This window comes from Cyrtonyx montezumae, unplaced genomic scaffold, assembly GCF_038088225.1.
Source record: "Cyrtonyx montezumae isolate F1298 unplaced genomic scaffold, pur_monq_1.0 scaffold_4, whole genome shotgun sequence".
In the NCBI taxonomy this organism is placed as follows: domain Eukaryota; kingdom Metazoa; phylum Chordata; class Aves; order Galliformes; family Odontophoridae; genus Cyrtonyx; species Cyrtonyx montezumae.
The window spans coordinates 11,657,347-11,684,685 of record NW_027072045.1 but is presented as its reverse complement, the minus strand read 5'-3'; the positions used below and the strand labels follow the sequence as shown (position 1 = coordinate 11,684,685).

The following is a 27,339-nucleotide window of genomic DNA, read 5'->3' as shown; positions in this document are numbered from 1 at the left end:
AGATAATTTATTCTTCATTATTCTTAAGTTTGGGCAAAACTATGGTCTGGTTAGTGCCCCAGAAAAGTTTTCTCAAAGCTCTAAGCTTGGCATATTCTTTCCTGGCTGGTGGAAGGCATCTCCAGTGGATGGAGACGCTCCTTTGGATGGGACACCTTTCTCAAGGGAGCTGTAAGCATCATAGCCTTCCCCTTCCTGGGTGTTTGTGAGCGGTTGCTTTCCTTGGAAGTAATTCGGTTCTCAGGTCATTCTGCAGTTCCTGCTTTGATTTCCTGAGCTTGATGCTCACGTGGAGCTTGCGGCTTTTCTCTGAGCCTGTCTGATGCTGGGTAAGAGGCTGGTATTTCTGTTGTATTTCTATGAAAGCTTTCGATGCTCTGGCAGGGAAATCTCTTGGCAAAACTCAGCTCCTTGGCTGTGTCTGATTCACTCTTTGCTTGCATCATTATCAACCCACTGGCATCACCAGTGAATTTGACAGAAGATACAGCAACAGTTCTCAGAAAACTCAGCCTTTTTGGGATCATAGCGTTTCCACTTCTGACTCTTCCACAAGCCTAAAATTGCCTTAAAATCCAACAGTCTGCTGCTGCTTGTTTAGCTCCAAAGTGATGCATTGCTGTTATCCATCAGTGCTTTTGATGTTTTTTCTCTCTACTTATCATCTGCCCCTCACACTGCAGTGAGTTTTGCTCCACGTGGTCGTGACCAGGTTGGCAGTGGAAAATGCCCACTAGAGTTTTTCTCAGATAATTTTCTCACCAACCTGGCTAAAGAGGCCCAGTGCCTTCTCCTTTTCCAGCAATAGCTCAGCACTGAACACCAGAGCACGTCCTTATGGGCAGGAGGCACGTGTGGAAGAGCACTGGCAAAGCTTTTGAGGACAGTGAAGACAAGAAGCCCGTTTTTAATCGTCTTTTAGAAGCCCTTTCTTGCCAGACATCTTTGCACATCACCCATTTTGAGCACGAGGCAGGGCTGGTGCCTGCTTTGCCATGAACCAGGTGTTAGCTTGCACCGTTACTGTGCTCAGCCTCTGCGTTTCCTGTTCCCGTAGTGTTGTCTTTGGATGAAATTGAAATTTCCCTTCTTCCCCTATTGCCAAATGAGCTGCTGGGTGCACAGGCCAGTGCTCTGCTCAGTTTTGCTCCCTGCTGCTACTTTGAAGCCAAACGTCACCAGGTGTACAAATGCACAGCTCAGCCCTGGACATATTCACTGTTCTCTCCATACTTTTAGACATAATATTTACACTTGGCCGTTACACATAGCTTTATTTCAAATAAATGACTGTACTATATATTTGCTAGGCTTGTACAGTTTTTCTGTTCTGCAGCCAACATTGCAGCTGTGCCCAAACTTCTGGCTGGGGCATGTTAGGGAGCCTTTTATGGACTCCCAGCACCACTCTGAGTGCAGAACCAGACCTGCTCCATCTCCTGTCTCTGATTCCTCTGCTCATGCAACAGGTGAGCAGCTCAGCACCTGCAGTGTCCCATCTTCTTGCTTCTTCCACACTGGAAAGGCTTATTGTCCTATGACACAGACATGCTGCTGCCTGATGAGGTGGGGGAAAGCCCTTAGAGAGGAAGCCAGAAGCCAGGAACAAATAGATCTAGGGGGCACAACGGTGCTGACCTGCTGCCATCACCCAGGCAAGTCCTTGGGCGCGTGCTGAGTCAGGAGTTGAGTAATTCCTAGAAGCTCCAGGAAGTGCTGTTGGTGGTTAATGAAACCAAGCAATAATGTGGCATTAGTGGGTTCTTTTTCTGGAAATTCCCATGAAAAACACCACTTCTTGTGCACTTGTGGTTGCGAGTGTGCATCGAGACCCTTGGCACGAGGATGGAGGTGTTGTTCCTGGCACCGTGACCAGATTGCAGCCCAGTAAATTACGATCTGTTTACTTACAAACGCCACCTGCGGTTTCAGTAGGATCCAGCGTTAATTTATTATCCTGAGCTGCTGTACGCTGTTTACAGAGCTGCTGCACGTCTTCTTGGGAATGGCTGAGCTGACTTTGACCCCTACTCTGAGCTTGTGCATCAGTTTGTCTGCAAAGCATTTTGGGATTTGGAATGGGTAGAGAAGATTTCTAAAGAAATACTTTTTAAAGTATTTCAGATGCAGGCTTGGGTGGGAGCAATTATTCCCTGCAGAAAAATTTGCCTGCTACAGCTGAGATTGCTTAACAGTGGCAGTCCTCCAGAACCTCTTAACTAAGTGCTGCTTGCTGCCATTGCATCTAAAGTGCTTGGGAAAGGACATGAAAAAATGTGTTAAAAATCATTTATTTTCATAACTAGCTGAAATCCCTGGATAGCTGGGTGTAATTTTCCATTGTTTTTGAACGGATGATCACGGATTGCTCTTCGAATATGAGGAGTACTGAAAGATGAACTGCAGGCCTGCTTCAGCACTGACCTGATTTCCATGAGTTGTTCTTGCTTCCTCGGCCAGCGAGAGACAAGGAACCTTCCCTCAGCAAGAGATAAAATGCATTAGTGGGAGTCATCGAACTGAGAGACAGCAGCTGCAGACTGTAGCATAGAATCATAGATCGTTGAGGTTGAAAAGACCAGTAGGGTCATCCAGCCCAACCATCAGCCCATGCCTGTGACCTCTCTGGACCATCTCAGTGTCACATATACCCTTGTCTTGAACACCCCTAGGGACAGTGGCTCCACCACCTCTCTGGGCAACCTGTGCAAATGCCTCACCACTATTTCTGAGAAGAAATTCTTACTATCCAACCTGAACTTCCCCTGGCACAGCTTAAGGCCATTACCCCTCATCCTGTCTGTCTGACTGACTTTGGAGGGAAGGGAGGACTGCCGCAATCCCTGGAAAACATTTTGTAAGCTTTTGTAGGATCAAGGGGCATTTGGAGGGCAATAGACATCTCCAAGAGGCTCTGTTTGAAGCAAGTGTAGAGGGCATCTCAGGTGCTTTTTTTTTTTTCTTTGTTTCTATAGAGCAGAAATCAGGCTTCTTCCTGCTCTTCTTCATAGGGCTGAGCAAGCTGGCTAGAAAAACTGCCTGGGAACTTTGATTTCCAGCCAAGCAGAAAAACAAAGCATAAAAAAGGAGTGTGCAACACCTTAATTTGATAGCAGGTTTTGATAAATCTGGGCAAGAGACAATCCAGTCCATTAGGGAAGCAGGTTGTGCAAGATAAGGGAGAGATTTCAGTTTGCTGTGCCAAAAAACACGGAGATGTGGGTTATGACACAGGGAGGTGCAAAACCCTGCTCAGAGTGCCTGGGGGTATGGCACCAGCTCACCTCCACCAGCACAGGGCTCCGCCACTGGCAGCGTGGGTCAATTGCACTTTGTCCTGAACCAGAGCAGTATTCCTCTCATTCTTCACATTCCTCAGCTGTTCACCTTTCCCCACCCAGCTCTTAGCAAAGAAAACATTTCTAACTCAGAAGGAGATACTGAGGACATGGAGGTGATGTTGGGCTAGAGGGTATTATTAGGGAGGAAAAAGGCGGGTTGGTATTGGAGGGAGGAGTGACCATGTTGAAAATGGGCTTTAGCACTACTGTTGTGTGTTTGGGAAAAGGAAGCTGTGGCTTTCTGATACATCTCTGAAACTCATTTCTAATGTATGCCAGCAGGGAGGCAGCTTTAAAGGAAAGCGGGTTTCTTGTCGTGTTAGCAGGACTGGGGAGAATTCGGGAAGTGCTCATTTTAAGTTTCCTTTCAAAGAGCAGTGCGTGTCCTGTGGCCATGCACAGAAACCAGCTGTGGCCACAGGGAGAGCAGAAGTTGGGTTTCTTGAGGATTCAGGGTGAGGGGCTGGATTAGTTTAACTTTGGATAATTTAAGACATTGAATACAAAAATAAGTTTTAAAAATATTTTGAGATGTTTATGTAATAAGAGTATGTTTTTGTTAAACTTAACAATGAAAGATTTGGGCTAGAAATTAAAGAGCAGTGCAGACAAAAGCAAAACGTAGTGCTTGGGGTTTTTTCTCTTCTTCTGTGGTCAATCTGCAGAATGTCTTTTGTATTTGGTTATTATTTTCAAACCAGTGTGGTGGTGAGAGTCAAATCCAATGGTAGTCACAGATCTGCTTGTGATTTGTTGCCAAAAGAATTTCCAGTGGGTGGGATGGATGGATGGATGGATGGATGGATGGATGGATGGATGGATGGATGGATGGATGGATGGATGGATGGATGGAGATGGATGGTGGAGGTCCCTCAGCTCCATATTTTGTTCTTCTCTAGAGATGTAACTGTCAGACATGGTCCATGCTGTACCAGTGCATGTACAAAATTACCCAAATTCTCCCAGAACAGCAGTCAGCCGTGCAGAAGCCCCCAGTGCACAGACACAGATTTTCTGGCAATTGTCCCAATTGTGTTTGTGGGGTTTCCTGGGTTTGGATGTGGCTCTTCATTGTGACTAATGCTTGCTCTCCCTCTGCAGGGTTTTGGCTGGTATGGACCATCATCATCATCCTCAGCTGCTGCTGTGTATGCCACCATCGCCGCACCAAGCATCGTCTGCAGGCCCAGCAGCGGCAGCATGAGATCAACTTGATTGCTTACCGGGAAGCCCACAACTATTCTGCCCTGCCGTTTTATTTCCGTATGTACCTCACAGCTCTACCTGGTGGTCATGGGGAGCAGTGGCTGGGCTTGGCAGGGGGTGGGGGCTGCTCTGAGCTTAGGTTGTAGAATGGAGGGAACGTATTTCAGCCTCTGGATGTATCTGAGCCCTCCTGAAGTACTCCTCTGGTAACAGCAGCTGCAGCACCTGCCGAATCCACCCGATTTGGCTGTACATGTGTGGTGATGAGCTGAGTGCTTTCCTGGGGAGGTTTTTTAAAACACCTCCTTTGGGATGCTCCTCCTCCCCAGCCTGCACTCATTAAGCTCTTGCCCCAGCAGTCCTTTAATCCCCAGTCCAAAGGCTGTACAATTACACGTGGAAAACTGCAGTGCTATCTCTGAATGTTTCCATTATTTAAGCCCGTCTTGTCTACGTAGGTAATTTTCTTGCCTGTTATGGAATAAATAACATCTTCCTTAGATTTGAGGGACTGTAAGTACAACAAACTAACGTCAATTGCTAGTACTTCCAGTTTATTCTGACCACACCAGAAAAACTGAAACTAGCACTGAAACAACTATAAGCCCAGACCCTAAGTTTCTTGTCTCTCTATATTTACACAAATCCCTGTGAGATTAAATATCTCCTCTTTAAAATGGAAGCTCATCTGAGAAGGCAGTGCTGGAGGGGGCTGGGAGATGAGTTACCTCCCAGCTTGTCCCTCCAGCTAACACATGTTTTCCCTTGGTGAGGTTCACGGGGGCCACGTTGGGGTATCATAGAATCGTGGAATCATGAAGGTTGAAAGATACCTCTAAGATCATCCAGTCCAGCCATCAATGCATCCCCGCCATGCCAAGCGAACCGTGTCCCCCCGTGCCACATCTCCATGCTTCTTGAACACCTCCAGGAGCAGTGACTCCACCACCTCCCTGGGCAGCCTTTGCCATTGCATCACTGCTCTTTCTGAGAATAATTTTTCCCCGATGTCCAACTTGAACCTCCCCTGGCACAGCTTGAGGCCATTACACCTTACAGGGAGGTGTTGGCCTGGTGGGTGAAAGTGTGGAACTGAGAGCCAAGAAACCTGGCTGCTGTTCCCAGCTGTGTCCATCTCTTCATGTATCCGTGCCTTCCTGTGCTGCGAATCCCGCTCCTCTAAAACACAGAGCGTCTCAGAGCTTTGAGTTTGAGCGTTGCATGTAAATCCTGTTGAGCTGTTCAGTGGGAGGGTGCTGATACGGCACACTGACCTACATGAATGCCAAGTTTCCTGAGATAGGCTGCTCACAAAATAACTTCTTGCCTCCCACTTTCAGGGTTTCTGCCAAATTATTTACTACCTCCTTATGAGGAAGTGGTGAACAGACCGCCGACCCCCCCACCTCCATACAGTGCCTTACATCAGCAGTGCGTCCCAGCAGGCAGCAGTAGCACAATCCCAGACACGACGAGAAACCTGCAGCCAGCACAGAGCAGCTCGGCGGCACCCAGCGGCAATAACAGCAGTACTGACAGCACCGGGCCCCCCGGCCCTGGGGACCCCGAGCCTTCCACCGCCGCGCTGGTCGAGCGAGCCGTAGCCAAAATGCAAAGCGTGGAGCCCGGCGGTGCCAGCACGGGGGCCGAGCTCGTGGAGAGGGCCGGTCCCGAAAAGGATGCGGAGTGCAAGGAGGAACTGCTGAAAGGTTACAGCTCGGAGAGCTTAGAGCAGAGCGGAGCCATTCCCGACACCAAGGACAAGACGCCGGGCAGGCAGCGCCGCTTCACGGGCGACTCGGGCATCGAAGTCTGCGTATGCAACCGGGGTCATCACGACGATGACCTCAAGGAGTTGGACGGGCTCATCAATGACGCTCTGGACGGGCCCCTGGACTTCTGTGACAGCTGCAGCGGCCGCCCGCACGGCGATGAGGAGGAGGGGCTTTATAACGCCACGGAGGAGCAGCACTGCGAACACAGCCACCACCACCCGCCCCGGCAGCCGGTGTGTGTACTCTTGAACACAATAAATGAGCAGGACTCTCCAAACTCCCGCACCAACAGCTCCCCCAGCTAAGGAGGCAGAGCGGGAAGGAGAACCGGGGGAAAACAAAAGAAATAAGTGAAATAAGCAGAGAGAAACTTTGAAAGGAGAAAAAGGTGATACGGCCTTTTTTGTTCTTGTTGTTTGTTTGTTCGTTTGTTTTCTTTTTCCCCCTCCGGTGTAATTCGGGGGCTCGTCCCGAAGGCACGGCGTGTGGGGGACGGGCTGCTCTGGGTTTTGTTAATCGTGTCCGTTCTGCTCCGTGGGGCAGGGACTGCTGTTTGTCAATGAGACCTTCTCACAAATGGAACTTTCCCAATGGTGATTTTGGTGATGGTTATTATGAGTTTGTTGGTTTTAGTTTTCCAGAACACTGCTTTATCTCGCAATCAGTAAAGCTCAGCAAATCTCACCCTGGGAGGATACGAAATCACCACAACGCTTCAACCTCCAGGTGTCTTCCCAGAAGCAAGCAGCTTCTGACAGTGCCGACAGTCAGTAGCCCAAGAGTTCTGGTTTGATATAGTGCTCTTGAGGCATTGTGGGTTTATTTCTTTTTTCACTTTTTGTTGGTTTTTTTTTGTTTTCTTCTTTTGGTGTTAAACTTTCCCAAAGCTGATGAATGCCTCGACACATCAGCCCTATAATCTCTGGTGCTTCAGTGTTTAAGACAGCAGGTAGGAAATTTCCCACTTGAAGCTGGTGGCTGAAAGACCGGTTTCTTCCAGGAGTGTTAGTCTACCACAAGCAGTCTGAAAGGAGAGGTTTTTTCAGAAATTTGCCTTTATACGTAGTTTTCAAAGACAAGTGTATTCCTTCAATGCCTCCAAGAGCACAGCTAGAAGTAGAATCAAGGCAGCTGGGCTGCCTTCCGAGTACTGTGGTCTCCGAATGACCTTTTCCCGGTGTGCTGCAAAAGGGCTTGGCTTTATTTTTCCCTTATTTTTGCACCCTGAGAGCAGCACACTCAAGTTAAGATGACAAAAAAGAAGAACAGGGCTCTCTTTGGCCAGTGTGCCTTCAAGCTTCAGCGATGCATGTTGAACAAATGGAGACGAGAGCTCCGTCCATTGCGAAGGGATGACTTACCATGTAGATGTGGAACACCTGTGCAGTATTTTTATTTTTATTTTTGTTGATCCAAAAGTTTGGTGCGATTCTGATGTTGACCACTTAAAGAAAATGAATGTCTGTTTTCTCTCTTTTTTTTTTTTTTAATAGTGGCAACTGGCTACTGTATAATGTCTGTGAGCGTGTGTGTGTGACTGCAATCCATGCATGCGAGTCCTACTGGTAACATGAAAAACCTGCTGTAAGACTGCAAGAAAATTTACTGTAGCTTTGCTTTAATAAACGGTAGAGATTTTGTTAGTAACAACCTGAAGGGAAAAACAAAACGAGCTGAAAACTAACATTCCCTGGTGTGCTCGTGTGGAAGAGAGCACAATTCAGACTGTGTATCTTGTTCTCGGGTTATCTCCCCATCCCTTTTATAATTATGGTCGTCCAGATCATTACTATTATGGGGAAGGAAATTGAAAACTGAACTCAGTCATATTCAGATTTGATTGATTGAAAACCAAAATCAGTTTCAAATAAGGTGGAAACCAAAATATAATGCCTTTTCTGATAACTTGCCTCTGTCTTATGCGTATCATTATGTGAGTCATAGAATCACTCAGTGGTTGGGGAACTTAAACCCACACAGTTCAGCCCGCGCTGTGGGCTGGGGATGGCTGGGTGCCTCCCACCTGCTCAGAGCCCAGCACCCACCCAGCCTGGCACCTCCAGCAATGGGGCACCCACTGCTCCGGGCAGCGGTGCCAGTGCCTCACCACCCTCTGAGCTTTTCCCTTCCATCAAAACAGCTGATGGGCAGCACTTGTCTGGAGGTGCCAAGAGCTCAGGGAAAGCTTCTGCTTTTCTGTGGCTGTGCGAATCATCCCAGGGCATGAAAGCAGGCCAGGCCTCCACCTGAAGGGCTGAATGTGCGGTGTATGATCACACCACAGCTGTGCCTCCACCCCGGGGATGTGCATCAGAGCTGGCACCAGGCCCACGCTGCTTCCTGCCTGCAGCCTGGGAGCCACGTAGGGTCATCTCTTCCTCCTTGGCCATGCCATTGCACCAAGCCCTGCTCCCCAGCATTGGGAACGATGAGACCATTCTGCTTTCTTCCTCAGAGCTGTCCCCCACTCCCTCACAGCCCAAATGTGCCTTATCAGATGGGGACTGAGTGGGATGGCTGTGTGCTCTGTGCTGGGAGGCTGTGGGGTTGGGCTCAGCTCCTCGTGGTGCCCATGGTGAGCAGTGGGACAGCTGCCCTGTGTTCCTGGAGGAGAGCTTCCATGAAAAGCTCCGGCCTTTCTGCCCTCTTCAGTTCCTGCCTCGCAGGTTGCAAGGGGACAGGAGATGCAGTTTCCCAGCTGCCTGAGTGCCTCAGCGTATCCTGTTTCTCCCTGGTGTAAATGTCCCAGGCAGCCCTGGACATGAGATGCAATACCACCTGAATGGTTACATCAGCAGGGTTGTTTCAGCTGCAAACACAGCAGCTGCTTGCAATGGGCCAGCCAAAAACTGGTGGCTGCTGCCAAAGTCCCCACCACTGCCCACAGCATGGACACTGCCAGCCCCCAGGCTTGGGTCACTGGTGCTCAATCTGAACAAAACTGAAGGCTCAGCTCAAGCACCAGGCACTGAGGTTCTGCACATTCAGGGTCCCAGAGGCCCCCCTTTCCTTGTGGCTGGTGGTTAGATGGGGAAGCCTTGCTGCTGGTGTCCAAATTGAGAGAGAAAATGTAAAGTAGACCTGGAGAGGAGAGTTAGCAGCAAAGAGAGACTAGCTGTGTGCTGGCTTTCCTGCCCACACTGAAGAGTTAAAGTGCAGGGGGAGCATGGGGAGGGAGAGAAGGTGGAGGCGCACAGAGCAGCAGGGTTAAATATTAAGAGGTCAGGTAATACAGAACCAGAAACCTAATTGCACACTGCCCTCACCGGCAGGGTGTCCTACAGCAACTGGCTCCTAGCATGGGCTCAGCACGCACATGTGTGTGTGTATAAACGCATGCACGTGTGTGAGGGCATGCAGGAATGTGTCCCTGTGCATGGATGTGTGTGAGGGCATGCAGGAATGCATCTCTGTGCCTGCACACACTTGTGAGCACACGCTTGTGCGGGTGCATGCAGAGTGTGTCTGTGCACAGCAGGAGCCGCTTGGGAGCTAAAAAGTTAGCAGTGTTTGAGCTGTTTCCTTCCCTTCCCTGCACACAGCAGGTTCCTAGCCCTGGGACAGAGTGGTACCTTCTCACCACACCAGCCATGTCACCGTGGCCACGGATGGCCCCCCAACCCCATGTCCATAGGGCAAAGTCTTCAGCCCTGCAGAGGGGTCATGCCCTCAGCTCAGCCCAGCGCTCACATGAGGTCTTGGGGCCACCCGAACCCTCCCACTTGCTCTGCCCTCTGTCCCCTGCCCATAAAGCAGCCTAAGCCATGTTGGGTTGGGGACAGCTTTATTCAGACCACCTCACATCCACGAGGCAGTCAGGGCACAGGCTCTATGGCATCCACCCACCCCATTCCACCCATCTCAATTACCCCATGTCACCCCACCATCTCACCCCTCCATGCCTCCCGCAGTCTGGCCTTCACCCGAAACTTCTGCACCTGCAGCACAACACCAAACTTGCCCTCCAGTGAGGGCAGGGGCTGATCCCGTGGACACTCGAGCGTGAACCTCTGCAGCACCCAGGCCAGGAAGAGGAAGAGCTCCATCTTGGCCAGGACTTCCCCCAGGCACACACGGATGCCGGCCCCAAAGGGCAGGTAGCTGGGCGAGGGTGAATGGATGTGCTGGCCCTGCTCATCCAGGAAGCGGCCTGCAAGGGGAAGGGGATCTGTGGATCTGTCCCTTCTGCCTGGGACCTGCCCCAGTTCATCGTCCCTCCCACCCCAGCACTGGGCTGGGATCTCACAACTCACCGGGGTTGAACTCCTCAGGTTTATCCCACTCCTTCTCATCATGGTGCACGGACCAGAGGTTGATGACCACCCTGGCGCCCTTGGGGATGGAGTACTCGCCAATGCTGCAGGGCAGACACAGTGTGAGATGGACGCTTCCTCCCCAACCTCTGCCCACACCCCAGGCAGTCTCACCTGGTGTCAGTGAGGGAGACGTGTGGGATGAGCAGGGGGGACACAGGCCGGATGCGCAGCACCTCACTGATGGTAGCCTCCAGGTAGGGCAGCAGAGGGCGGTCGCTGAGGTGGGGGTGACGTGCCAGGCCAATCTTCTGGTCCATCTCCTCCTGGATCTTCTTCTGGACCTGCAATAAGAGCAGGGGCTTTGTGGGAGGCTGGGAGGACACTGCTCTGTGCATGGGGGCATCTCCTAGCAGATAAGGGCAGAAGGAAAGTTCTGACATCCCAGTACCACTTATCTCTAAAGCCTGACATCACTCCAAGCATCTCTTCCACAAAGTTAGGATGGCTCTGGTGCAGGAGGGACCACACAGACCCTACCTCGGGGTAGTGGATCAGGTAGAGCACAGCCCACTTGAGCACAGTGGTGGTGGTTTCCACGCCGGCCCCAAAGATGTCTCCCACTGTCATGAGGAGGTGGTCGTCTGTCAGCTCCAGACCTGGCTCCAGAGGGCTGTTGTTCTCAGCGCTGAGCCTCACTTGCAGGAGGGCATCCATCAGGTCCCTCACAGTGTCCCCACAGAACGCCTCCTGCCAGGGGACACACATGAGTTGGGCTGTCCTGTGCACAGTCCTACAGCCCAGCTCCAGCAGACAAAGCCCCGTGCATCCCCTTCTCCCTTCAGCACCTTGTGTTCAGTGAACTTCTGCTGGAGCAGCTGGTCCCTGACCTTGAGGCATCGCTTCAGCAGGGCCAGGTCCCTGTTGGGGAAGATCTGGGGGGAGAAAAGCCCCATTGCAGCAAAAGACTCTTGTGGGATGCATTCCAGCTCATTCCTCGTTTCCAGAGCAAGAGTCCTACATGATTGCTGTGTCCCCTCTCACCTGTAGCCAGGGGAAGATGTCCACCAGGCTCTCCTTGGCCACGGTGTCCACGATGCCCTGGCTGTACTCCAGCATGGCCTCAAACTCGGGGTCCCCACGCCGGTAGGAGGAGTTGAAGCAGAGGGAGCAGACCACATTGGTGACAGCCCGTGTGAGCTCCGGAGCCATGTCTAGGGCCATGTCCTGTGCAGCACTGAGCGTCTCACACAGGGATGCAGCCTCCCGACAGACTTTAAGTGAAAAGAGAAGGGCGGTGAGCCCTGGGGGTGGCCGAGGGGAAAAGGAGGGGAAAAGGGAGGGGGAAAGCGAGCCCTCGGCTGCTTCACCAATCCCCAATTACTTGCCCCTTGCATCCCAGAAAACCCAAGCATGTTGAAAAAGGAATGCTTACTGATCTTCTCGAGGGCAACCGAGCCCTCCCCGAACATGGAGAGGGCGGCATGCACCAGCTTGCGCTGGAACTTCCAGAGGGGTCCGTAGCTGGCAAAGGCGATGTCCTTGCCCCCGCGGGACAGTAGGTCCGTGGTCACCTGCAGGACATACAGCCACAGCGTCACATGTGCGGCATCCTCATCCCACACCAGGGCGTCTGCCAACACCGTCTCCACGAGCCCGTAACTCACGGTGCGGGGCCGCCCGGCAAAAGCCTTCCCCTTCTTCAGCAGCACCTCCCGGGCGTGCTGGTAGCTGTTGACCACCACCACGTAGTGGGAGCCCATCCAGAGCCCGTAGAGGCTGCCGTAGCGGCCCTGCAGGCGCCAGAGCCGCAGGTGGAGCTGGGGGTGTCCGGCCAGCTGCAGCAGGCTCCCCACCAGCGGCAGGGCTGGAAGGCTCCGCAGCCTCGCGGTCCCCGTCCCCGCGGGGCCGTGACTGCACGACAGCCTCCAGGCGCACAGCAGGGCCAGGGCCAGCAGCAGGACGGCGAGCGGCGGCATGGTGTGATGGCTGCGGGGCCGCGTGCCTCCGGGTCCATTATTATACCCACACGGAGGATTCCCCTTGACCCCGGGACGGGCCGGGCGGCTCATCGGGAGGGATGGCGGGGAGGGGAGGGGGGACGGGCAGCGGGCCAGCTCCGCAGCTGGGCCGAGGGCAGCGGGGTCACGGGAGCCCTGGGGGATGCTCCAGCTGCAGGCAGCGGTGGGCAGGAAGGGCTCTCGGGGGACACGCTCCGCGTGCCCGGGCTGCACCCGATATGAGCGGCACTGGGCAGTCCCGATCACCGGGCACCGTGGGAATGAATGGCTGCGTGGGAACGGCTGGGCGGCTCAGGACGGCGCCGGGCATCACTGCACAGCGACGAGCGGCGCTGGGCGGCAGCAGCGGAGCGCGTTCCCGCGCCTTCAGACCCGCGGCGCTCGCCGTAGCGCGGGGCGGGGCGCGGCAAGATGGCGGCGGGGGGCGCGGCCGAGGCACAGGCGCGCTTCGGGCACTCGGTGAAGGGGCTGCTGAGCGAGAAGGTGACGAGCTGCGGTACCGACGTGATCGCCCTCACCAAGCAGGTGCTGAAGGGCTCTCGGAGCGCCGAGGTGAGCGGCGGGGAACGCTGCGGGGCGGGGCCGGGCCGCTCCCTCGCGTTGCTGCCCCTGAGCGCTCCGTGCGTTTCTCTGCAGCTCCTGGGCCAGGCCGCCAGGAACATGGTGATGCAGGAGGACGCCATCCTGCACTCGGAAGACGTAAGCTGTGTTTGCGTGCTGCGGCAGCCGCGGTTCTGCTGCAGTCGGAGGCGTTCATTGTCGGTTTTGTTCTCTGCAGAGTTTGAGGAAAATGGCCATAATAACCACGCACCTGCAGTACCAGTAAGTAGGGGCACTGTGTGCTCTCTGGGAATCTGACTGGATCCTTTCATCGCTTTTTCTTCTTTGTAATTGGTGGTTCTGTCCACATAGTCAGGCAAACCCTGGGGTTGGGATCGTAGAACTGTAGAATGGCTCGAGTTGGAAGGGACCCTTAGAGCCATCTAGTCTGACTCCCCTGCACTGAGCAGGAACACCTACAGCTCCATCAAGTGCTCAGAGCCCCTCCTGCTGACCTTGGGTGTCTCTTAGGACAGGGCATCCACCACCTTTCTGGACAACCTGTGCTAGAGCTTCACTACCTTCCAGTCCCACCACATCCACTGATATTGGATGAGGCTGTTATGGGGCGTGAGCTGAGATATTTGCTTCCTTTTTGTCATGCACTGGGTCTCCTGTAGCAGTGTGTGATGCTGAGAGGGAGAAAAGTACTACTGCTTTCTGCTCTGGGATTAATCCAGACACGTTTGAAGGTTTTGGCCTCCTGAGCCCTTAGTGAAGTCCCTTTTCATCAATATCACACAAATGCTGTTGCTGAGATTTTTGTTTTTTTTCTTTTCTCTAATCTCTTTCCTTTTCTTCTCTAGGCAGGAAGCAATTCAGAAGAAGTGAGTACCCAGCTGAGGAGATGCTGAGCAGACATGGGAGGCAGCATGTCAGGGCTGATGGGAAAGGGTTGACTGATAGAGTAAGGAAGGGATAACACAACTGAAGATTTTTGCAGCTGCTTTTGAAACAGATGTTGGCCCAGCAGGATAGCATTTTGCTGCCGTGAAGATCAGTACTGTGGAGAGCTGAGAATCTGGGTGATGAGATGATTTATGCTAAAGCTTTCATTTGTTTCATTAATACATGCATAAGCACATAGAGTGAGGTTTGCTTTGAGAAGATTTGGAGGTGGAGAAATGGATTTGGGCTGGAGAAATGCGGGGCTTCTTTTTTCTGTAATGTCAGTACCAGAGCTTTTCTGGTTGCTTGGGTGCTGATCTCACTGTGAACCTCTTCTTGTTTTATCCCCAGCGTGGAGCAGTCATCAAACCTGCGAGACCAGCTGAGTCACTTGCTGAAATGAAGCCCAACTGGAGGCGTAGGACATCTTCACTGGCACTGAGGGCAGCCAGGCGTCCCTTTTCTTCTGGGCCTGGGGCTCAGAGCTGTGTCTGGACAGTGCTGGATGCCAGCTGGAACACATGCAGTGCACATTCCTGAGCATGCAGACACCTCTCAAGTGCTCCCATTTACATCTCTGTGTCAAGAACACTCTCCTGATTCATTACATCTAACCAGAACCTTAGCAGTAACTTCACTTCCAGGACAGTTTTTGTGTTCCCTTTCTTCCCATGTGCAGTGTGAGGTGCTCAGCCTGCACCTCAGCTCACCGCCCTGTGTTTGAAATGGTTTGCCAGCCCAGGATGTGGCATCTGCTACCTGCCCAAAGGCTTTTGTCTGTCATGCATGCAGAAGGATGATTTTTCTTCCCGTCTCTGCTCAGTCAGTAGCTGTCTCCTGTAAGATGATGGAATACTTAACCTAGTGATCTACAGCAATTGTAGAGCATTTTCATACAAAATGTTCCCCCCCTCCCACCCCCAAATAAGTATATAAAATAGAGCTGTGGGTTTTAAGTACAGATATCTACAGCTTGACACTGGACCTTATTTAGACACCAAGGTGATGGGTGCAGTTTATTTAGGGCATGTTAATCAGTGGGAACTGTAAGTGTCAGGGTGGGTGTAGAGGTGCTTCAGTGTGGCCTGAGGTGCCTGTTGCAGATCAGAATTTTTGAAGCACAAATCTGGGCAGACACCTCTGTCTCTGGGCCAGCTGGACACGACTTGGCAAGCATCCTGCTCTGAGGGTATCTTACTTTTTCCTAAGCCAGAATTTGGAGCGTCATCTCTGCCAGCCCGTCTGTTGGCCTTCAACTGCATTCCTGTTCTGGGTTGCTTCTCCAGTTCTTGATTAAGCAGCCTTGAGTGTGCTGTGTATCTGTCAGATTGGGAAGGTGTCCAGAGACGTGGCTGGGACGTGGGCAGTGATGGGCAAAAGAATGTCAGGAGCCATTGTATTCAGTTCTGCACTGCTCTGTGCTGAGGGCTTAGTGACTGGGCTCCTGTTTGCTTCCCAGGTAGTGAGAGGAGGTGCGAGCTATAAGTACTATGCCTTGTTTTTCTTGAGTCTCTTATCTGGAGCACTTGGAGCACACTGGAAGCACTTGTTTGCCCGAGTGTGCTTTTCATCAGCTGATAGGACAAGAGCAAGGATCAGCCTGCCACATTCCTGCTGCGTGGTTTTGCTGGCATGCAGTGCCATGTGGCTCTGTCCTCGCTGCTCTTCCAGAACCGCTGCCTGCCTGCCCTCACCTTGCAGCTCCTAATCTGCATCCCCATCCACGTGTCCAGTGGCACCATTAGCTTTTCCTCCGCTCTGCACCTCTGCTGGGGCACGAACACAGCCGTGGAGGACGCGGAGAGCTTGCAGTGGTTTGTTGTCATAAAAGCTTGGTTTTCTACACCTTAAGTCTGTAATCTTTTCATCTTCTGTGCATGGTTACCCTGATAGCAGGGGATGTACACTGTGCTGCGTGAGGTGACACCTAAAGGTTGGGAATGTTTGTGCCTTGGGGGTTCCTGGTGCCCGGATCACAGCTGCCCTTTGGGACAGTTTTCCTGGAGCTTCTGGAGAATGAGAGAGCTGTCCCAGCCATTACCATGCTGCAGCTATCTGTGCTGCCTGTCACTCTTGTCTGGTGTGGAACAGCATGGCATACTCCTGCTTCAGCTCCACGGTCTTCTTGGGGGCACAGTATCCTGTGGCTTATATGGTGGCTTATTCCTTACTGGAACTCCCATCTGCAGCTCGCATGGAGCAGCCCTGGGGTCTCCCTGTGTTTGGGGCAAGCAGGAGGCTGAGATGGGCTGTGCTGTGAGGGGAACACGGCTGGGTGGGAATGGCCACAGGCACCGTCAGCGAGTGGGGCTGCGTGCCAGGGTTTGAGGCCTGATGGGAAATGACCTCAGGCGGAAGCAGAGAGCCGGGGCAGAGTGGTGGAGCGTGGCTGGGCTGCAACTGCGGGCAGTAAGGCAACACAGGGTGCTGGGCCTTGTCCCACAGGAGACCCTGTGAGACAGTGGCGGGGGGAGGATTTGCCCTGTAGGACACCTCTGACAGAGTTGGGGTTGCAGTGTTTCGACTGGGGTATTGGCAGGGGGTGCTCTTCCCGCTAGGATGTGGGTCTGGGGGGCTCCCTGGGGTTGCCAGAGGGAGGTGAGGGAAGTGTTCTGTTATTTTGAGGAGGGGCTTTGGGAAGGGCGTGGAGTTGTGCCCATGGCAGCGGTATTGGCACCAACCCTGTGCTTTTGTTGCTTCAGTGGCTGACAAAAGCAGGGACTGTGCCTTCATCTCCCAGGACCAGATCCACCGTGATGTGCAGGTGAGGGTTTGGCCGTGAAGGGGTGCTGGGCCTAGGCAGAGCCGGGGCACCTGCTGAGTCAGAGGGCAAAGTGCATTGTGAGATCCGGGTGAGAGTGCTAAAGGGCAGCTGGCTGTTTTATGGCAGCATTTTACTCATCTTTCCAGCGGGGATGGAAGGGATGAGCAGGTGAAGCTGGGGAGGGTTGGGATGGAGAAACATGTAATGTTACCCAGATTTTCAGCTGCGGGGGCACTGCTGGCATGTGCAAGCTGTATGACCCCAGGTTTGGTGCATGCAGAGGCACCACAACCCAGCTTGCTGCAGTCAGGTGGCCCCTGTTTTTCCTGTACCAGGATTACTATGGCAGAGAGCTGCAGAAGTCAGAGGACCTGAAAACCAATGCTTGCATCACAGTGTCCAAGCCTGTTTCCAAGGTGGTGAGAGATGCTTTGCAGCATGTCCACGAGGAGGTGGTGTCCAGGTGAGCCCTGCACTTCCTCCCCATGCCACCTCCTGTTGGCTGCACCCCCTACTCAGCCCAGCTTCTCCAGGTACTACGGCTGTGGCCTGATCATCCCCGAGTACCTGGTGTCCTGCCGGGTGCTGGACCTGGGCAGTGGCAGCGGCAGGGACTGCTATGTGCTGAGCCAGCTGGTGGGGGAGCGGGGCTACGTCACTGGCATTGACATGACCAAGGAACAGGTACGGTGCAGGGCCACCCACAGGGTTATCTTGTCCCCACCCTGGGTCCTGTTGTGTTCCTTCCTTTCCTCCTCCCAGGTCGAGGTGGCAAAGAAGCACATTGCCTATCACATGGAGAAGTTTGGCTACCAAAAGCCAAATGTGGAGTTCCTCCAGGGCTACATGGAGAAACTCGGTGATGTTGGGCTGGCTGATGAGAGCTATGATATTGTCGTGTAGGTACCTTGCAGGGATTTTGCTGCATCTGCACCCACATCCCTCAGAGGTCCATTCTGGGACTGATGCTCTTCAACATCTTTACCAGTGACATAGACAATGAGATTGAGTGCACCCTCAGCTGGTTGGCTGTTGACACTGAGCTGAGTGGTGCAGTTGATGCAAAGGCAGGAAGGGATGTCATCCAGAATGGTTTTAATCTAAAAGAGGGGAGATTTAAGTGAGGTATTAGGAAGAAATTCTTTATTCAGAGAGAAGTGAGGCCCCTGAGCTGCACAGAGAGCTGTGGGTGCCCCATCCCTGGAGGCATTCAAGGCCGGGTTGGATGGAGCCCTGAGCCCTGATCAGGTGGGGTGAGCCCAGTCCACCACAGGGGTCTGGAAACTGAATGGGCTGTAAGATCCCCTCCAACCTAAGCTGTTCTATGATCCAGTGCCCCTGCTGGGCTGCTACCTTGGACCGCATGATAGGAGAGAGAATAACCAGAGGCAGGATGTGGGCTATAGCCTGGGAATATGAAATTGCCCTTCTCATAGTTTAAGCCTGCAATGAGTGATGGACTGTGCAGCAGCTGGTGGTGCTGAGGACAGGGGATGATGCTGCAAACAATCTTTGGTGTCTTCCTTCCAGCTCCAACTGTGTGATCAACCTTGCCCCCGACAAGAGGGCTGTGCTACGGGAGGCCTACCGTGTGCTCAAGGTGGGGAGCCAAATAGGGCTGGGGTGACCCTGCTGTAGGTGCCTGGTTTGTCCCGTCACCTCCCACCCACTCCTCACTGCCTTCCAGCCCGGAGGAGAGATGTACTTCAGTGATATCTACGCTAACCAGCGCCTGAGTGAGACCGTGCGGAAGCACAGGGTGCTGTGGGGTGAGTAGGGCACTGCGGCACACAGGATGGGCAGCCTCTGGATCTGATGTGCGTGGTGTCATTGTGTCCATGCCTTTGTGGCAGGAGAGTGCCTGGCAGGAGCCCTGTTCTGGGAAGACTTGTACAGCATTGCCAAGGAGGTGGGTTTCAGCCCCCCGTGCCTGGTCACCACCAGTCCCATCACTATTGGCAGCAAGGAGCTGGAGGACATCGTTGGTAAGGGTCCCACCAGCTCCATTTGGTCATGAGGACAGTGCTGGGACCCCGTGTGCAGTTTTTCTCCCTTGCAGGTGATTGCTCCTTCGTCTCTGCCACTTTCCGGCTCTTCAAGGTGCCAGGGAGCAGCCGGACCGGGCCAGGCCAGGTCATCTACAATGGTGGGATTGTGGGGCACGAGCAAGAGCTGGTGTTTGATGCCAACTTCACCTTCAAGGTACGGGGAGGCACATTTGGGGTCCCGAGGATGACACTATGGAAGGTTCAGGTTGGACATTAGGAAAAATTTCTTCTCAGAAAAAGTGGTGAGGCGTTGGCACAGGCTGCCCAGAGAGGTGGTGGGGCCACTGCCCCTGATGTTCAGGAACCATGAAGATGTGGTACTGGGGGACATGGTTAATAAGCATGGTGGGGATGGGTTGATGGTTGGACTGGATGATCTTAGAGGCCTTTTCCAACCTTAATGATCCTATAATACCATATAAAAGCTGGGAGAGCTGCAAACAGGGCGTGTAGAGGAATCGAGAGCTGTGCATTGTGTTGAGGTGATAATGGGAGTGGTACATCCTTGGTGCCTCACCAGGTGGTTTGCAGCCAGCTTTCTCCACGTGAGTGCATTGCCAGGTTTTGGGACAGGCTTTGAGCATCTCTCTGGGCAGCTGGGCGCCGTGGACTGTATGTTCCAGAGAGCAGCCTTGTGATGTTCCTCTCTCCACAGGAAGGAGCAGTGGTGGATGTGGATGCTGAGATGGCTGCAATATTGCAGAGCTCCAGGTTTGCAGAGAAGTTCATGATCCGGTCTGGTGGGACCAATGCTGCTGCACCACAAGGCTGCTGTCAAGGGAAGATGAAGGTTGGTAGCTGTGTGTTGGGCTCAGGGGACACTGCTGCTGTGTGCTATCAGAGGGATACCCTGGAGCATTTGAGGGTGGCTACATGATACCAGGAGACCTGTGTGCTTCTGGTCCAGGCAGGAGCCTATGGGTGGCAGCTTGTGACTCAGTTTGGGCAGCTGTACTCTGTTTGGGGTTGCTGGAGGCTTATTTTACCTCCAAAGGGGTTTGCTGTGAGAGGCTTAAGAGCTCTTCATCCCCTGCACATGTCTGTGGGGGGCACTGGGGCTGATGGCTGAACCTGCTGGAGGTCTCCATGGGAGATATCCTTCTTCCAGCCAGGTGGTGGCCACCCGCAGCTGCTCTTTGCTGCTGCTGTGAGCTTGGCCCTAGCTGCCAGCCCTGACCCACCAGCTCCTTTATCTGCTGGCAGCCTCTCCTTGCCCCTTTGTCATCATTTCAGCTGCAGATGGTCCAGCTGGGGCTGTGAAGTGGGGGGTCACTGGCAGGCAAAGGAGATAAAGCCCTGCAGCTGTGCGTCCCTGAAATGCAGCCTTGCACTTGAGTCTTCGGTCCCTGCCCAAGCATTTCTCAGATAAAAGCAGAGTGAAATTCCCAGAGAAGCTCTCAGCATCCCCCTTATGGCACAGCAAAATGAACGGGCTGATCAGCTGCCACCTATGGGGCTCTGCTGCGGCTGGAAGCAGCTGGAACTGCTGCTTCCCCATGGCCTGGCCCCATCCCTCCTTGTTCTGTGTCCTCCAGAAGAAGATCTGTGACCCCTTCCTGCTGTTGCTGCAGCAGCAGTCCGCCCCGGCTCCTGCCTGCAGTGCTGCCAGGACCTGCGGGCCTCAGGGCTGCTGCTGAGCAGAGAACCACGTCCCCAGGCCGCTGGGAGCCGGGGTGCTGCGGCTTCACCGGAGGAAAAATACAAAGAAATGGTCGATCCGTGTGGCTGAGCTGAGGTGCGCTTTCTTGCCTGGGGGTGAGGGTGGGCAGCCCCCTGGGGGCCCCCTCATGTGGGACGTCTCATCGACCTGCACGGCTCCTGCACGGCCGCGGGGAGCGCTGCGGAGCACGTGGTGGACGTGGGCTCATCACATTCAGCGCCCGCATCCCCGACGTTCCCCGTGGGCGTGCAGGGGCCGTTCCGGGCAGCCCCAGCGCGGGGAGAGGGATCTTTGGGAGCCCACAGCTCTCAGCCAATGCTCCGGAGAAGCAAAAAGAGCGGCCCAGCCTCTCTTCATCTTGTTTAACCTCCCCGCGCCGACCTCTGTATTTTCTGCAGCCTGCCCTCGGGCAGCGATATCGCCCTGCTCCCGGAGCGGGGATTCCGATCCCTGCGTTGCTTTTGCCCGCACTCCATCTAGCGGGGAGCATGCCGGTTTGCGTGGGGATGTGCAGCGGTACTGCAGCCCCGGCGCTGAGCGGCAGTGCCGTCACAGCGCGGGCTGAGTTCGGCCACGCGGGAGCGTCCTGCCCTCCCTCGCTGCGCCGTACTCGTCCGGAACGGTCCCGAATCCCGGCCGTGCCGTCGGGGCGGAGCTCGGTGGCCGCAGTAGCTCCTCGTGGGGCGACCCACGGCCCTGGAGATACACAAGAAAAGTGGAGATGGTGGCATCGTAGGACCATTATGGCTGTAAGAGGCTGCTAAGTCCGACCGCCGGCCCGTCACACCGCGCCCGTTACAGCGGCGCGGCCCCGCACTCTCTCAGCGCTCCGCGGGGGATGCGGCGCGGGGCCGCCAGGGGGCGCTGCGCGACCGCTGAGCGCGGAGAGGCGGCGGCGGAGCGGGATCGGGTGCGGGGCTGGGGGAGCGGCGCGGCGTGGGTCGGCGGGACGTGGGGCGGTGGCGGGCGAGAGGGCCGGCAGCGGGCGGGCCCGGCCCGCTCTGCTTTGCCCGCTCCCGTCCCGTCCCGTCCCGTCCCGTTCCGTACCCCCGCCGCGCGCAGCACGCGCCGGCCCCGGCCCGCCGACCGCTCCGCGCCGCGATTGGTCGCGCCCCTCCGAGGCTCCACCCCGTCAGCCCTCTGCCGCGCCGCTATTGGCCGCCGCCTCGAGGCCGGCCCCGCCCCCTGCTTCCTGGCATACACACCGGTGTCACGCGCCTCCCGGATTGAGGCCGGCGGCGGAGGGCCCGGGCGAATGGCCACGCCCCCTCGGCCGCTCGCGGGTGGCGATTGGCTGAGCGCGGCCGGGGCCCCGCCCCCGCGCGGCGGGCGGGGAGGGGTGGGCGGGGCAGCGGCTTGAGGCGGCTCTCGGCTCGGCCCGGCCCGGCAGTCGCCGCCCGTCGGGTCCCGCGGGCAGCCGTGCCCGCCGCCTCGCCCCGCCGCCACCGCGCCCGCCGCCACCGCCGCCGCCGGGGGACCGGGGCACGCCGCAGGCGCCGAGCGGCGATGCGGGGCCGCGGCGGCGCCGAGCCCTGACTAAAGATGGCCGCGCTGCCCGGTGGGAACATGGCGGGGGGCGGCCGGGGGGCGCGGGTGGAGCTGCTGCTGCTGCTGCTGCTCGCCGCCTGCCTCGGCCGCCGGCCCCCGGCCTCCGCCGCCGCCGCCGCGCCGCCCGCCGCCTCCGCTCCCTCTGCGGAGGAGACGGTGATCATCGGCCTGCGGCTGGAGGACACGGACGACGTCTCCTTCATGGAGGGGGGAGCGCTGCGGGTGAGCGAGCGGACGCGGGTGAAGCTGCGGGTCTACGGGCAGAACATCAACAACGAGACGTGGTCGCGCATCGCCTTCACGGAGCACGAGCGGCGGCGGGGCGGGCGGGCGGCGGCGGGGACGGCGGGGCGCGGCGGCGGCGGAGGCGGCGGCGGTTCGGCGGGCGGCGGCGGCGGAGCCCCGCAGCGCTGCGGCATCCGCACGTCGGACATCATCATCCTGCCGCACATCGTGCTCAACCGCCGCACCTCGGGCATCATCGAGATCGAGATCAAGCCCCTGCGCAAGACGGAGAAGAGCAAGTCCTACTACCTGTGCACCTCCGTCTCCGCCGCCGCCCTGGGGCCCGGGGCCGCCGGGAGGATGGTGGACGCCGAGGGGCGGGACGGGCCCCCGCCGTGGGGCGAGACCACCTGGATCTACCACGACGGGGAGGACACCAAGATGATCGTGGGCGAGGAGAAGAAGTTCCTGCTGCCCTTCTGGCTGCAGGTGATCTTCATCTCGCTGCTGCTTTGCCTCTCGGGCATGTTCAGCGGCCTCAACCTGGGCCTGATGGCCCTGGACCCCATGGAGCTGCGCATCGTGCAGAACTGCGGCACCGACAAGGAGAAGAACTACGCCAAGCGCATCGAGCCCGTGCGGCGCCAGGGCAACTACCTGCTGTGCTCCCTCCTGCTGGGCAACGTCCTGGTCAACACCACGCTGACCATCCTGCTGGACGACATCGCAGGCTCAGGGCTGGTGGCCGTGGTGGTCTCCACCATCGGTATCGTCATCTTCGGCGAGATCGTGCCGCAGGCCATTTGTTCTCGGCACGGCCTGGCCGTGGGCGCCAACACCATCTTCCTCACCAAGTTTTTTATGATGATGACCTTCCCGGCCTCCTACCCGGTCAGCAAGTTGCTGGACTGCGTGCTGGGCCAGGAGATCGGTACGGTCTACAACCGTGAGAAGTTGCTGGAGATGCTGCGGGTCACCGACCCTTACAATGACCTGGTCAAGGAGGAGCTCAACATCATCCAGGGAGCCCTGGAGCTGCGCACCAAGACTGTGGAGGACGTGATGACTCCGCTCCGAGACTGCTTCATGATTGCTGCTGAGGCTGTGCTGGACTTCAATACCATGTCTGAGATCATGGAGAGCGGCTACACCCGCATCCCCGTTTTTGAGGGCGACCGCTCCAACATCGTGGACTTGCTCTTTGTCAAGGACCTGGCTTTTGTGGACCCTGATGACTGCACTCTGCTCAAGACCATCACCCGCTTCTACAACCACCCGCTGCACTTTGTCTTCAACGACACCAAGCTCGACGCCATGCTGGAGGAGTTCAAGAAAGGTGGGCTCACGGCAGGGCGGGAGGAGTGGGTGCTGTCGGGGGGCTTGGAGGTGTGCAGGGGGCAGCGAGAGGCCGCGCTTCTGGCATCAGCCAGCTCCCTGAGCCAGAAAACCAATCCAGAGCTGGTAGATGGTATGTGCCCCCTGCCTCTTTTCCCTGCTCCTGGGATGTGTGCGTGGGCACTGTGCCAGGCACGTTTTTTTTTCCACTCATCTGCCCATCGTGGTGGGAACTGCTGACGTGAATCTGCAGCCGTCGCTCGGCCGCATCTCTCTGTGCTTTTTCAGCTGGCCGGGCAGGAGGAGCGGGTGGGCTGCTGATGCAGGTTGCTGCTCTCCTTCCTGCTCAGCGTGCGCACGTGCTGAGATAAACATGGCGTTCCCACTCCATTCATAGGCTCGGCTGGCCGCCTTCAGCCCTACGGTTGTGTTCCTGTTATGGTGATTGATGCTGTGATCTGGTGACTCGAGCAGTGTTGGGGCTTTGGGATTTATCTGAGTGCAGCTGTTTGTGCTGCACTTTGGGTCACGGCCTTTCTTACACAGGCTGTCCCTTACCCTGAGGACCACACTCAGCTGGGCAAACACATGAGCCTTTCTGATCTCTGGTGGAGCATTTGTATTTGTAACTTCATAACAGGGCTGAGTCTTTCCGTGCTAATTGCAGGGGGTGTAGCTTGGTGTATGCCTTAATTGTTATGAAGTTTTTTTAAAGAGAAAATAGAAAAATGTGTTTTTTTTCTTTTCTCTCCCAATTTGGATCCTGCACCTCTCTGCAAAAAGCAGCGCAAGGTGTATACCCTGTGCAGGAGAGTGCTTCAAAAGAAATAGGGAGATTAGAAACGGATGGGATGTCTGCAGACTCCTGTGCTGCATGACTGGGGCTGAGGGGAGCTGAGCATCGTGCTGCACCGGCACTGCTGTGAGGTTAACGGGGAATATTTGAACTCACCTTGTATCAAATGCTGGAGTCATCTGGAAGAGAGTTTTGTAAATTTGGTAGTCTTTTCAGTTAATATGTTTCAGTGTCCACCTACGTTTCCAGGTGCTGTTTGGTCCGTGCACCGGGCTGTGACAGCATGGTGTTTGGTCTGTTCCTTGCTTCTTAACTTGGGGTGGGCGATTTCAGGGTTTTGCTGTCGCTTTCCTCTCAGGTCCATAGATGGAAGGTGAATGTACTCCTGAATTTTAATGAGCAGAATTGCAGTTCTGTTTACCTCTTTCTGCTTCAGCATAATGGTGGGGAAATCCTACTTTGCTTTGGAGCTGTTGAGCAGGAGAGGTGGGAGAGCCTTGCCTGTGGGATCTGCAGCTGGGATCTGGGAACCTCAGTTATGTCACCTAACTGCTGGCTGGTGAAGTGGATTTTGCTGCGTGTGCAGTCATGGTGCTTGTTCCCCTCCGTTATTCCGACTCCAGGCAGCACAGTGGGGTTCTGAGCCTGTAGCCAGACTTGGCATGTCTGAAGAAATGTTACGTGGGATGCTTCATTCCCTGATTGAAGGAGATGAAGTATTCTTGCACGTTAAAGTAGGAGTCCTTGTATTTCATAGCTGGCACAACAAGGCATCCTGGAATTGTGGCAGAGCCAGACGCACCTCCTTTTTGTTTCTGAAATTTGTGCTTAAAAAAGGCTTTGTAATTCCCCTGGGCTGCTGGGAGCTACCGACCAGAGGATGCTCTTACTGATAGCCAGAGAACTTTCCTTCCTGCACCAGGATGCTTCCCAGCAGCACGGGTTTAGCACAGCTTCCCAATGCGTGTGCCCTCCTGCGTTCTGAGGTGGTGGGTTATTTCAGGGTACTTTGGTCCTACCCAGCATTTACTCCCCAACAGCCATGCTGGTGGGTCTGCATCGACAAGCCTTGGGGTTAGGAAGAGCTCTGTCTTAACTGGTTTCTCTTTAAACAAGCAGATACGGTGGAAATAAATGGCTTCCTTTGTCCTTTGAAATGAATGTAAATAACTGATAACTTGCTTGATCTGGCATAGCACAGTGTCTTTTGCAAGAGTTCTTCAAACTTTCTTCTTCAGAGCAACCTTGCCAAATTCCCGTGAGAATGTACAAATTAAGGGTGAGAATCAAATTGCACGTTGCTCTCTGGTACAGTGCTGGAAATAAATAAGCTTACCTTTCTTAATCACCACTTTCCCACCACGCTGACCTTTCACTGCTTGCTTCAAAGCCCTAGGTGCTGCCCAAGGGCCTTCACTGCTGTCAGTGCAGTGGGCAGATGGTGGGACGGTGCTGCTTTCATTGAAATGCTTCATTCTTATCAAGGGAACAGGCTTTTCTTTAAGAAGTTTGGGACTGAGCTGAGCGGGTGGGGTTGTGAAGCATGCTTTTTGGGCAGGAACAAAATATTCTTAACCCAAACATAGGATGGAGGCTCACAAGGAGGAGGTGAAGAGCCAAGCACGGCAGGGTAGATGGCCTCCACGCTGTTGTGGAGGATGGAGCTGGAAGGTCTGTGCTTGTCCTGGTGCTCGGGCTGACCAGGGGGAGGGTTTGGTGGTGGGCTTGTTCTTTGTGTTCTTTGCCCACGACTGCAAAATGAATGTATGTTTCACTTCTACACTGCCAGGCAAGAAACTTAATTTTGAGAGTGCTGCAGCACATTCCCGTTCCCTTGCTGCTCTAATCTCTTGAAGTATGAATAAACATGACTTCAGAAGCAGTCTGCGGAAACGCTTTTCTTCTAGAAAGCATTGTTTATTTTAAAATAAATAAAAAACTCTTGAAAGTGAAGCAGTTTTCTATTCCTCTTGACAGACCTCAAACCCCTGCCGGCACTGCCAAGTCCATCTGCCAGTGAGCAGTGCAGGCTGGGTGTGCAGCTTGGATCCGATCCGTTCAGCTCCAGTTTAATGCAAAGAAAGTGCAAGGTGCCCTTTACATCAGGCAAGGTCATGCACTGAGCAAAGTCAGGCGGTTCAAAGATGGATCTCGTTGGTCTGCTGTCGTTTCCAGGAACAGTTAGTACCCAGCTCCCAAGGTGCAGCACGGAGACTATGAACGGCAGTCATTTTTTGGAAAGAAGCTGTGGGCTATCTGCAGTGACCTCTTTCCCCTGTTGATCAGTGTCTGGGCTTTTTTTTTTTCCCCTTTTGTCAGTTTTCCTAGGGCTCTGTTCAAATGCTCTCTGGCACTTGCTTGTAGTGTTTTTCACTGGCAGATCTCTGCGTGTGTGATCCCAAATCCAAAGTGTTCTATTTCTAGCTCCCTGCATGCCACAGCTACAAGAATTCAGCTTGAAAAGCCCTGTGTTGTAATACTAATATTTTAAGATTGGCCCACTTTCTACGAGCCATTGTGCAGCTGCCCTCCTGGTGGCCTGGACAGCTTCAACGTGCAGCAGTGTCTCAGCCATGCTCCTCCTTATCTGTCCCTGCAGATCCGGGGACTTGCAGCCGTATGTTTTGATTTCATTTATCTGCCTCTGCTGTTAGGCTATAATAAAAGATCAGAGTTAATAACCTTATTACAAAGAAGTCGTGGTGGCTGTGCAGCAGTTCTGAGCTCTTATTTTCTGAATCACGTGGCAGCCTTGAGGAAATTCCTAGATTCCTTATTAAAATTATTACCAACTGGACCATAAAAGATTTTTCTTCCCTAAAAACCTTGTCAGATTTACTTGATGATCTTTTCTTCACGCTCTGTTGATATTGTCTGTT

General features: G+C 54.6%; 5 protein-coding genes across 11 annotated transcripts in view; 4 read left to right on the top strand and 1 right to left on the bottom strand.

Moving 5' to 3' along the window:
* Nucleotides 1–7,991, top strand: part of WBP1L (WW domain binding protein 1 like) — a 49,862-nt gene extending 41,871 nt beyond the window's left edge. For all 4 annotated transcript variants that reach the window (XM_065746843.1, XM_065746842.1, XM_065746845.1 and 1 more), the window contains 2 exons: nucleotides 4,443–4,604; nucleotides 5,888–7,991. In XM_065746843.1, the coding sequence (XP_065602915.1) occupies nucleotides 4,443–4,604; nucleotides 5,888–6,627 (902 nt within the window). In that variant the 3' untranslated portion in view covers nucleotides 6,628–7,991. The remainder of the gene's footprint in view (nucleotides 1–4,442; nucleotides 4,605–5,887) is intronic.
* Nucleotides 7,992–10,196: 2,205 nt separating this feature from the next.
* Nucleotides 10,197–12,554, bottom strand: LOC136054806 (steroid 17-alpha-hydroxylase/17,20 lyase). The gene is made up of 8 exons (XM_065746205.1): nucleotides 12,243–12,554; nucleotides 12,011–12,149; nucleotides 11,620–11,849; nucleotides 11,424–11,510; nucleotides 11,116–11,325; nucleotides 10,750–10,919; nucleotides 10,576–10,679; nucleotides 10,197–10,472 (listed from the first exon to the last, which is right to left on the bottom strand). Exons 1-8 carry the CDS (start codon nucleotides 12,552–12,554, stop codon nucleotides 10,198–10,200), a joined length of 1,527 nt encoding a protein of 508 aa, XP_065602277.1. The 3' UTR covers nucleotide 10,197.
* A 453-nt stretch (nucleotides 12,555–13,007) lies between these two features.
* Nucleotides 13,008–14,720, top strand: BORCS7 (BLOC-1 related complex subunit 7). 2 transcript variants are annotated; one of them, XM_065746125.1, is made up of 4 exons: nucleotides 13,008–13,148; nucleotides 13,233–13,295; nucleotides 13,375–13,418; nucleotides 14,436–14,720. In XM_065746125.1, exons 1-4 carry the CDS (start codon nucleotides 13,008–13,010, stop codon nucleotides 14,485–14,487), a joined length of 300 nt encoding a protein of 99 aa, XP_065602197.1. In that variant the 3' UTR covers nucleotides 14,488–14,720. The 2 variants fall into 2 exon arrangements, with proteins under 2 accessions (XP_065602197.1, XP_065602198.1); XM_065746126.1 differs by lacking the exon at nucleotides 14,436–14,720 and adding an exon at nucleotides 14,003–14,310.
* Nucleotides 14,721–16,462: 1,742 nt separating this feature from the next.
* On the top strand, nucleotides 16,463–20,617 carry AS3MT (arsenite methyltransferase). 3 transcript variants are annotated; one of them, XM_065746145.1, is made up of 11 exons: nucleotides 16,463–16,493; nucleotides 16,787–16,848; nucleotides 17,184–17,311; nucleotides 17,382–17,532; nucleotides 17,611–17,747; nucleotides 18,379–18,448; nucleotides 18,536–18,617; nucleotides 18,702–18,833; nucleotides 18,908–19,050; nucleotides 19,552–19,686; nucleotides 20,432–20,617. In XM_065746145.1, coding segments are annotated over exons 1-11 (1,143 nt in total). In that variant the 5' UTR covers nucleotides 16,463–16,492; the 3' UTR covers nucleotides 20,534–20,617. The 3 variants fall into 3 exon arrangements, 2 of the variants coding, with proteins under 2 accessions (XP_065602217.1, XP_065602216.1); XM_065746144.1 differs by lacking the exon at nucleotides 16,463–16,493 and having other exon boundaries at nucleotides 16,760–17,311; XR_010622769.1 differs by lacking the exons at nucleotides 16,463–16,493; nucleotides 18,536–18,617 and having other exon boundaries at nucleotides 16,760–17,311; nucleotides 20,432–20,517.
* A 1,481-nt stretch (nucleotides 20,618–22,098) lies between these two features.
* The window catches only part of CNNM2 (cyclin and CBS domain divalent metal cation transport mediator 2), a 101,772-nt gene continuing 96,531 nt past the window's right edge, over nucleotides 22,099–27,339 (top strand). Inside the window, exon 1 of the mRNA XM_065746456.1 lies at nucleotides 22,099–23,665. Coding sequence (XP_065602528.1) covers nucleotides 22,099–23,665 — 1,567 coding nt within the window. The remainder of the gene's footprint in view (nucleotides 23,666–27,339) is intronic.

Bases quoted from the DNA above. Each gene is read 5' to 3' on its own strand.
- LOC136054806 (XM_065746205.1), bottom strand. From the start codon at position 12,554: ATGCCGCCGCTCGCCGTCCTGCTGCTGGCCCTGGCCCTGCTGTGCGCC. The intron at 11,511-11,619 runs GTGAGAGGGGAC...TTCTCCCCCCAG, and splicing joins ACATCTTCCCCTGGCTACAG to ATCTTCCCCAACAGGGACCT. The intron at 10,473-10,575 runs GTGAGTTGTGAG...TTCCCCTTGCAG, and splicing joins ACCTGAGGAGTTCAACCCCG to GCCGCTTCCTGGATGAGCAG.
- BORCS7 (XM_065746125.1), top strand. From the start codon at position 13,008: ATGGCGGCGGGGGGCGCGGCCGAGGCACAGGCGCGCTTCGGGCACTCG. The intron at 13,149-13,232 runs GTGAGCGGCGGG...GTTTCTCTGCAG, and splicing joins AGGGCTCTCGGAGCGCCGAG to CTCCTGGGCCAGGCCGCCAG. The intron at 13,296-13,374 runs GTAAGCTGTGTT...TGTTCTCTGCAG, and splicing joins CCATCCTGCACTCGGAAGAC to AGTTTGAGGAAAATGGCCAT.
- AS3MT (XM_065746144.1), top strand. From the start codon at position 17,091: ATGTGCAAGCTGTATGACCCCAGGTTTGGTGCATGCAGAGGCACCACA. The intron at 17,748-18,378 runs GTAGGTACCTTG...TCTTCCTTCCAG, and splicing joins GAGAGCTATGATATTGTCGT to CTCCAACTGTGTGATCAACC. The intron at 18,449-18,535 runs GTGGGGAGCCAA...ACTGCCTTCCAG, and splicing joins AGGCCTACCGTGTGCTCAAG to CCCGGAGGAGAGATGTACTT.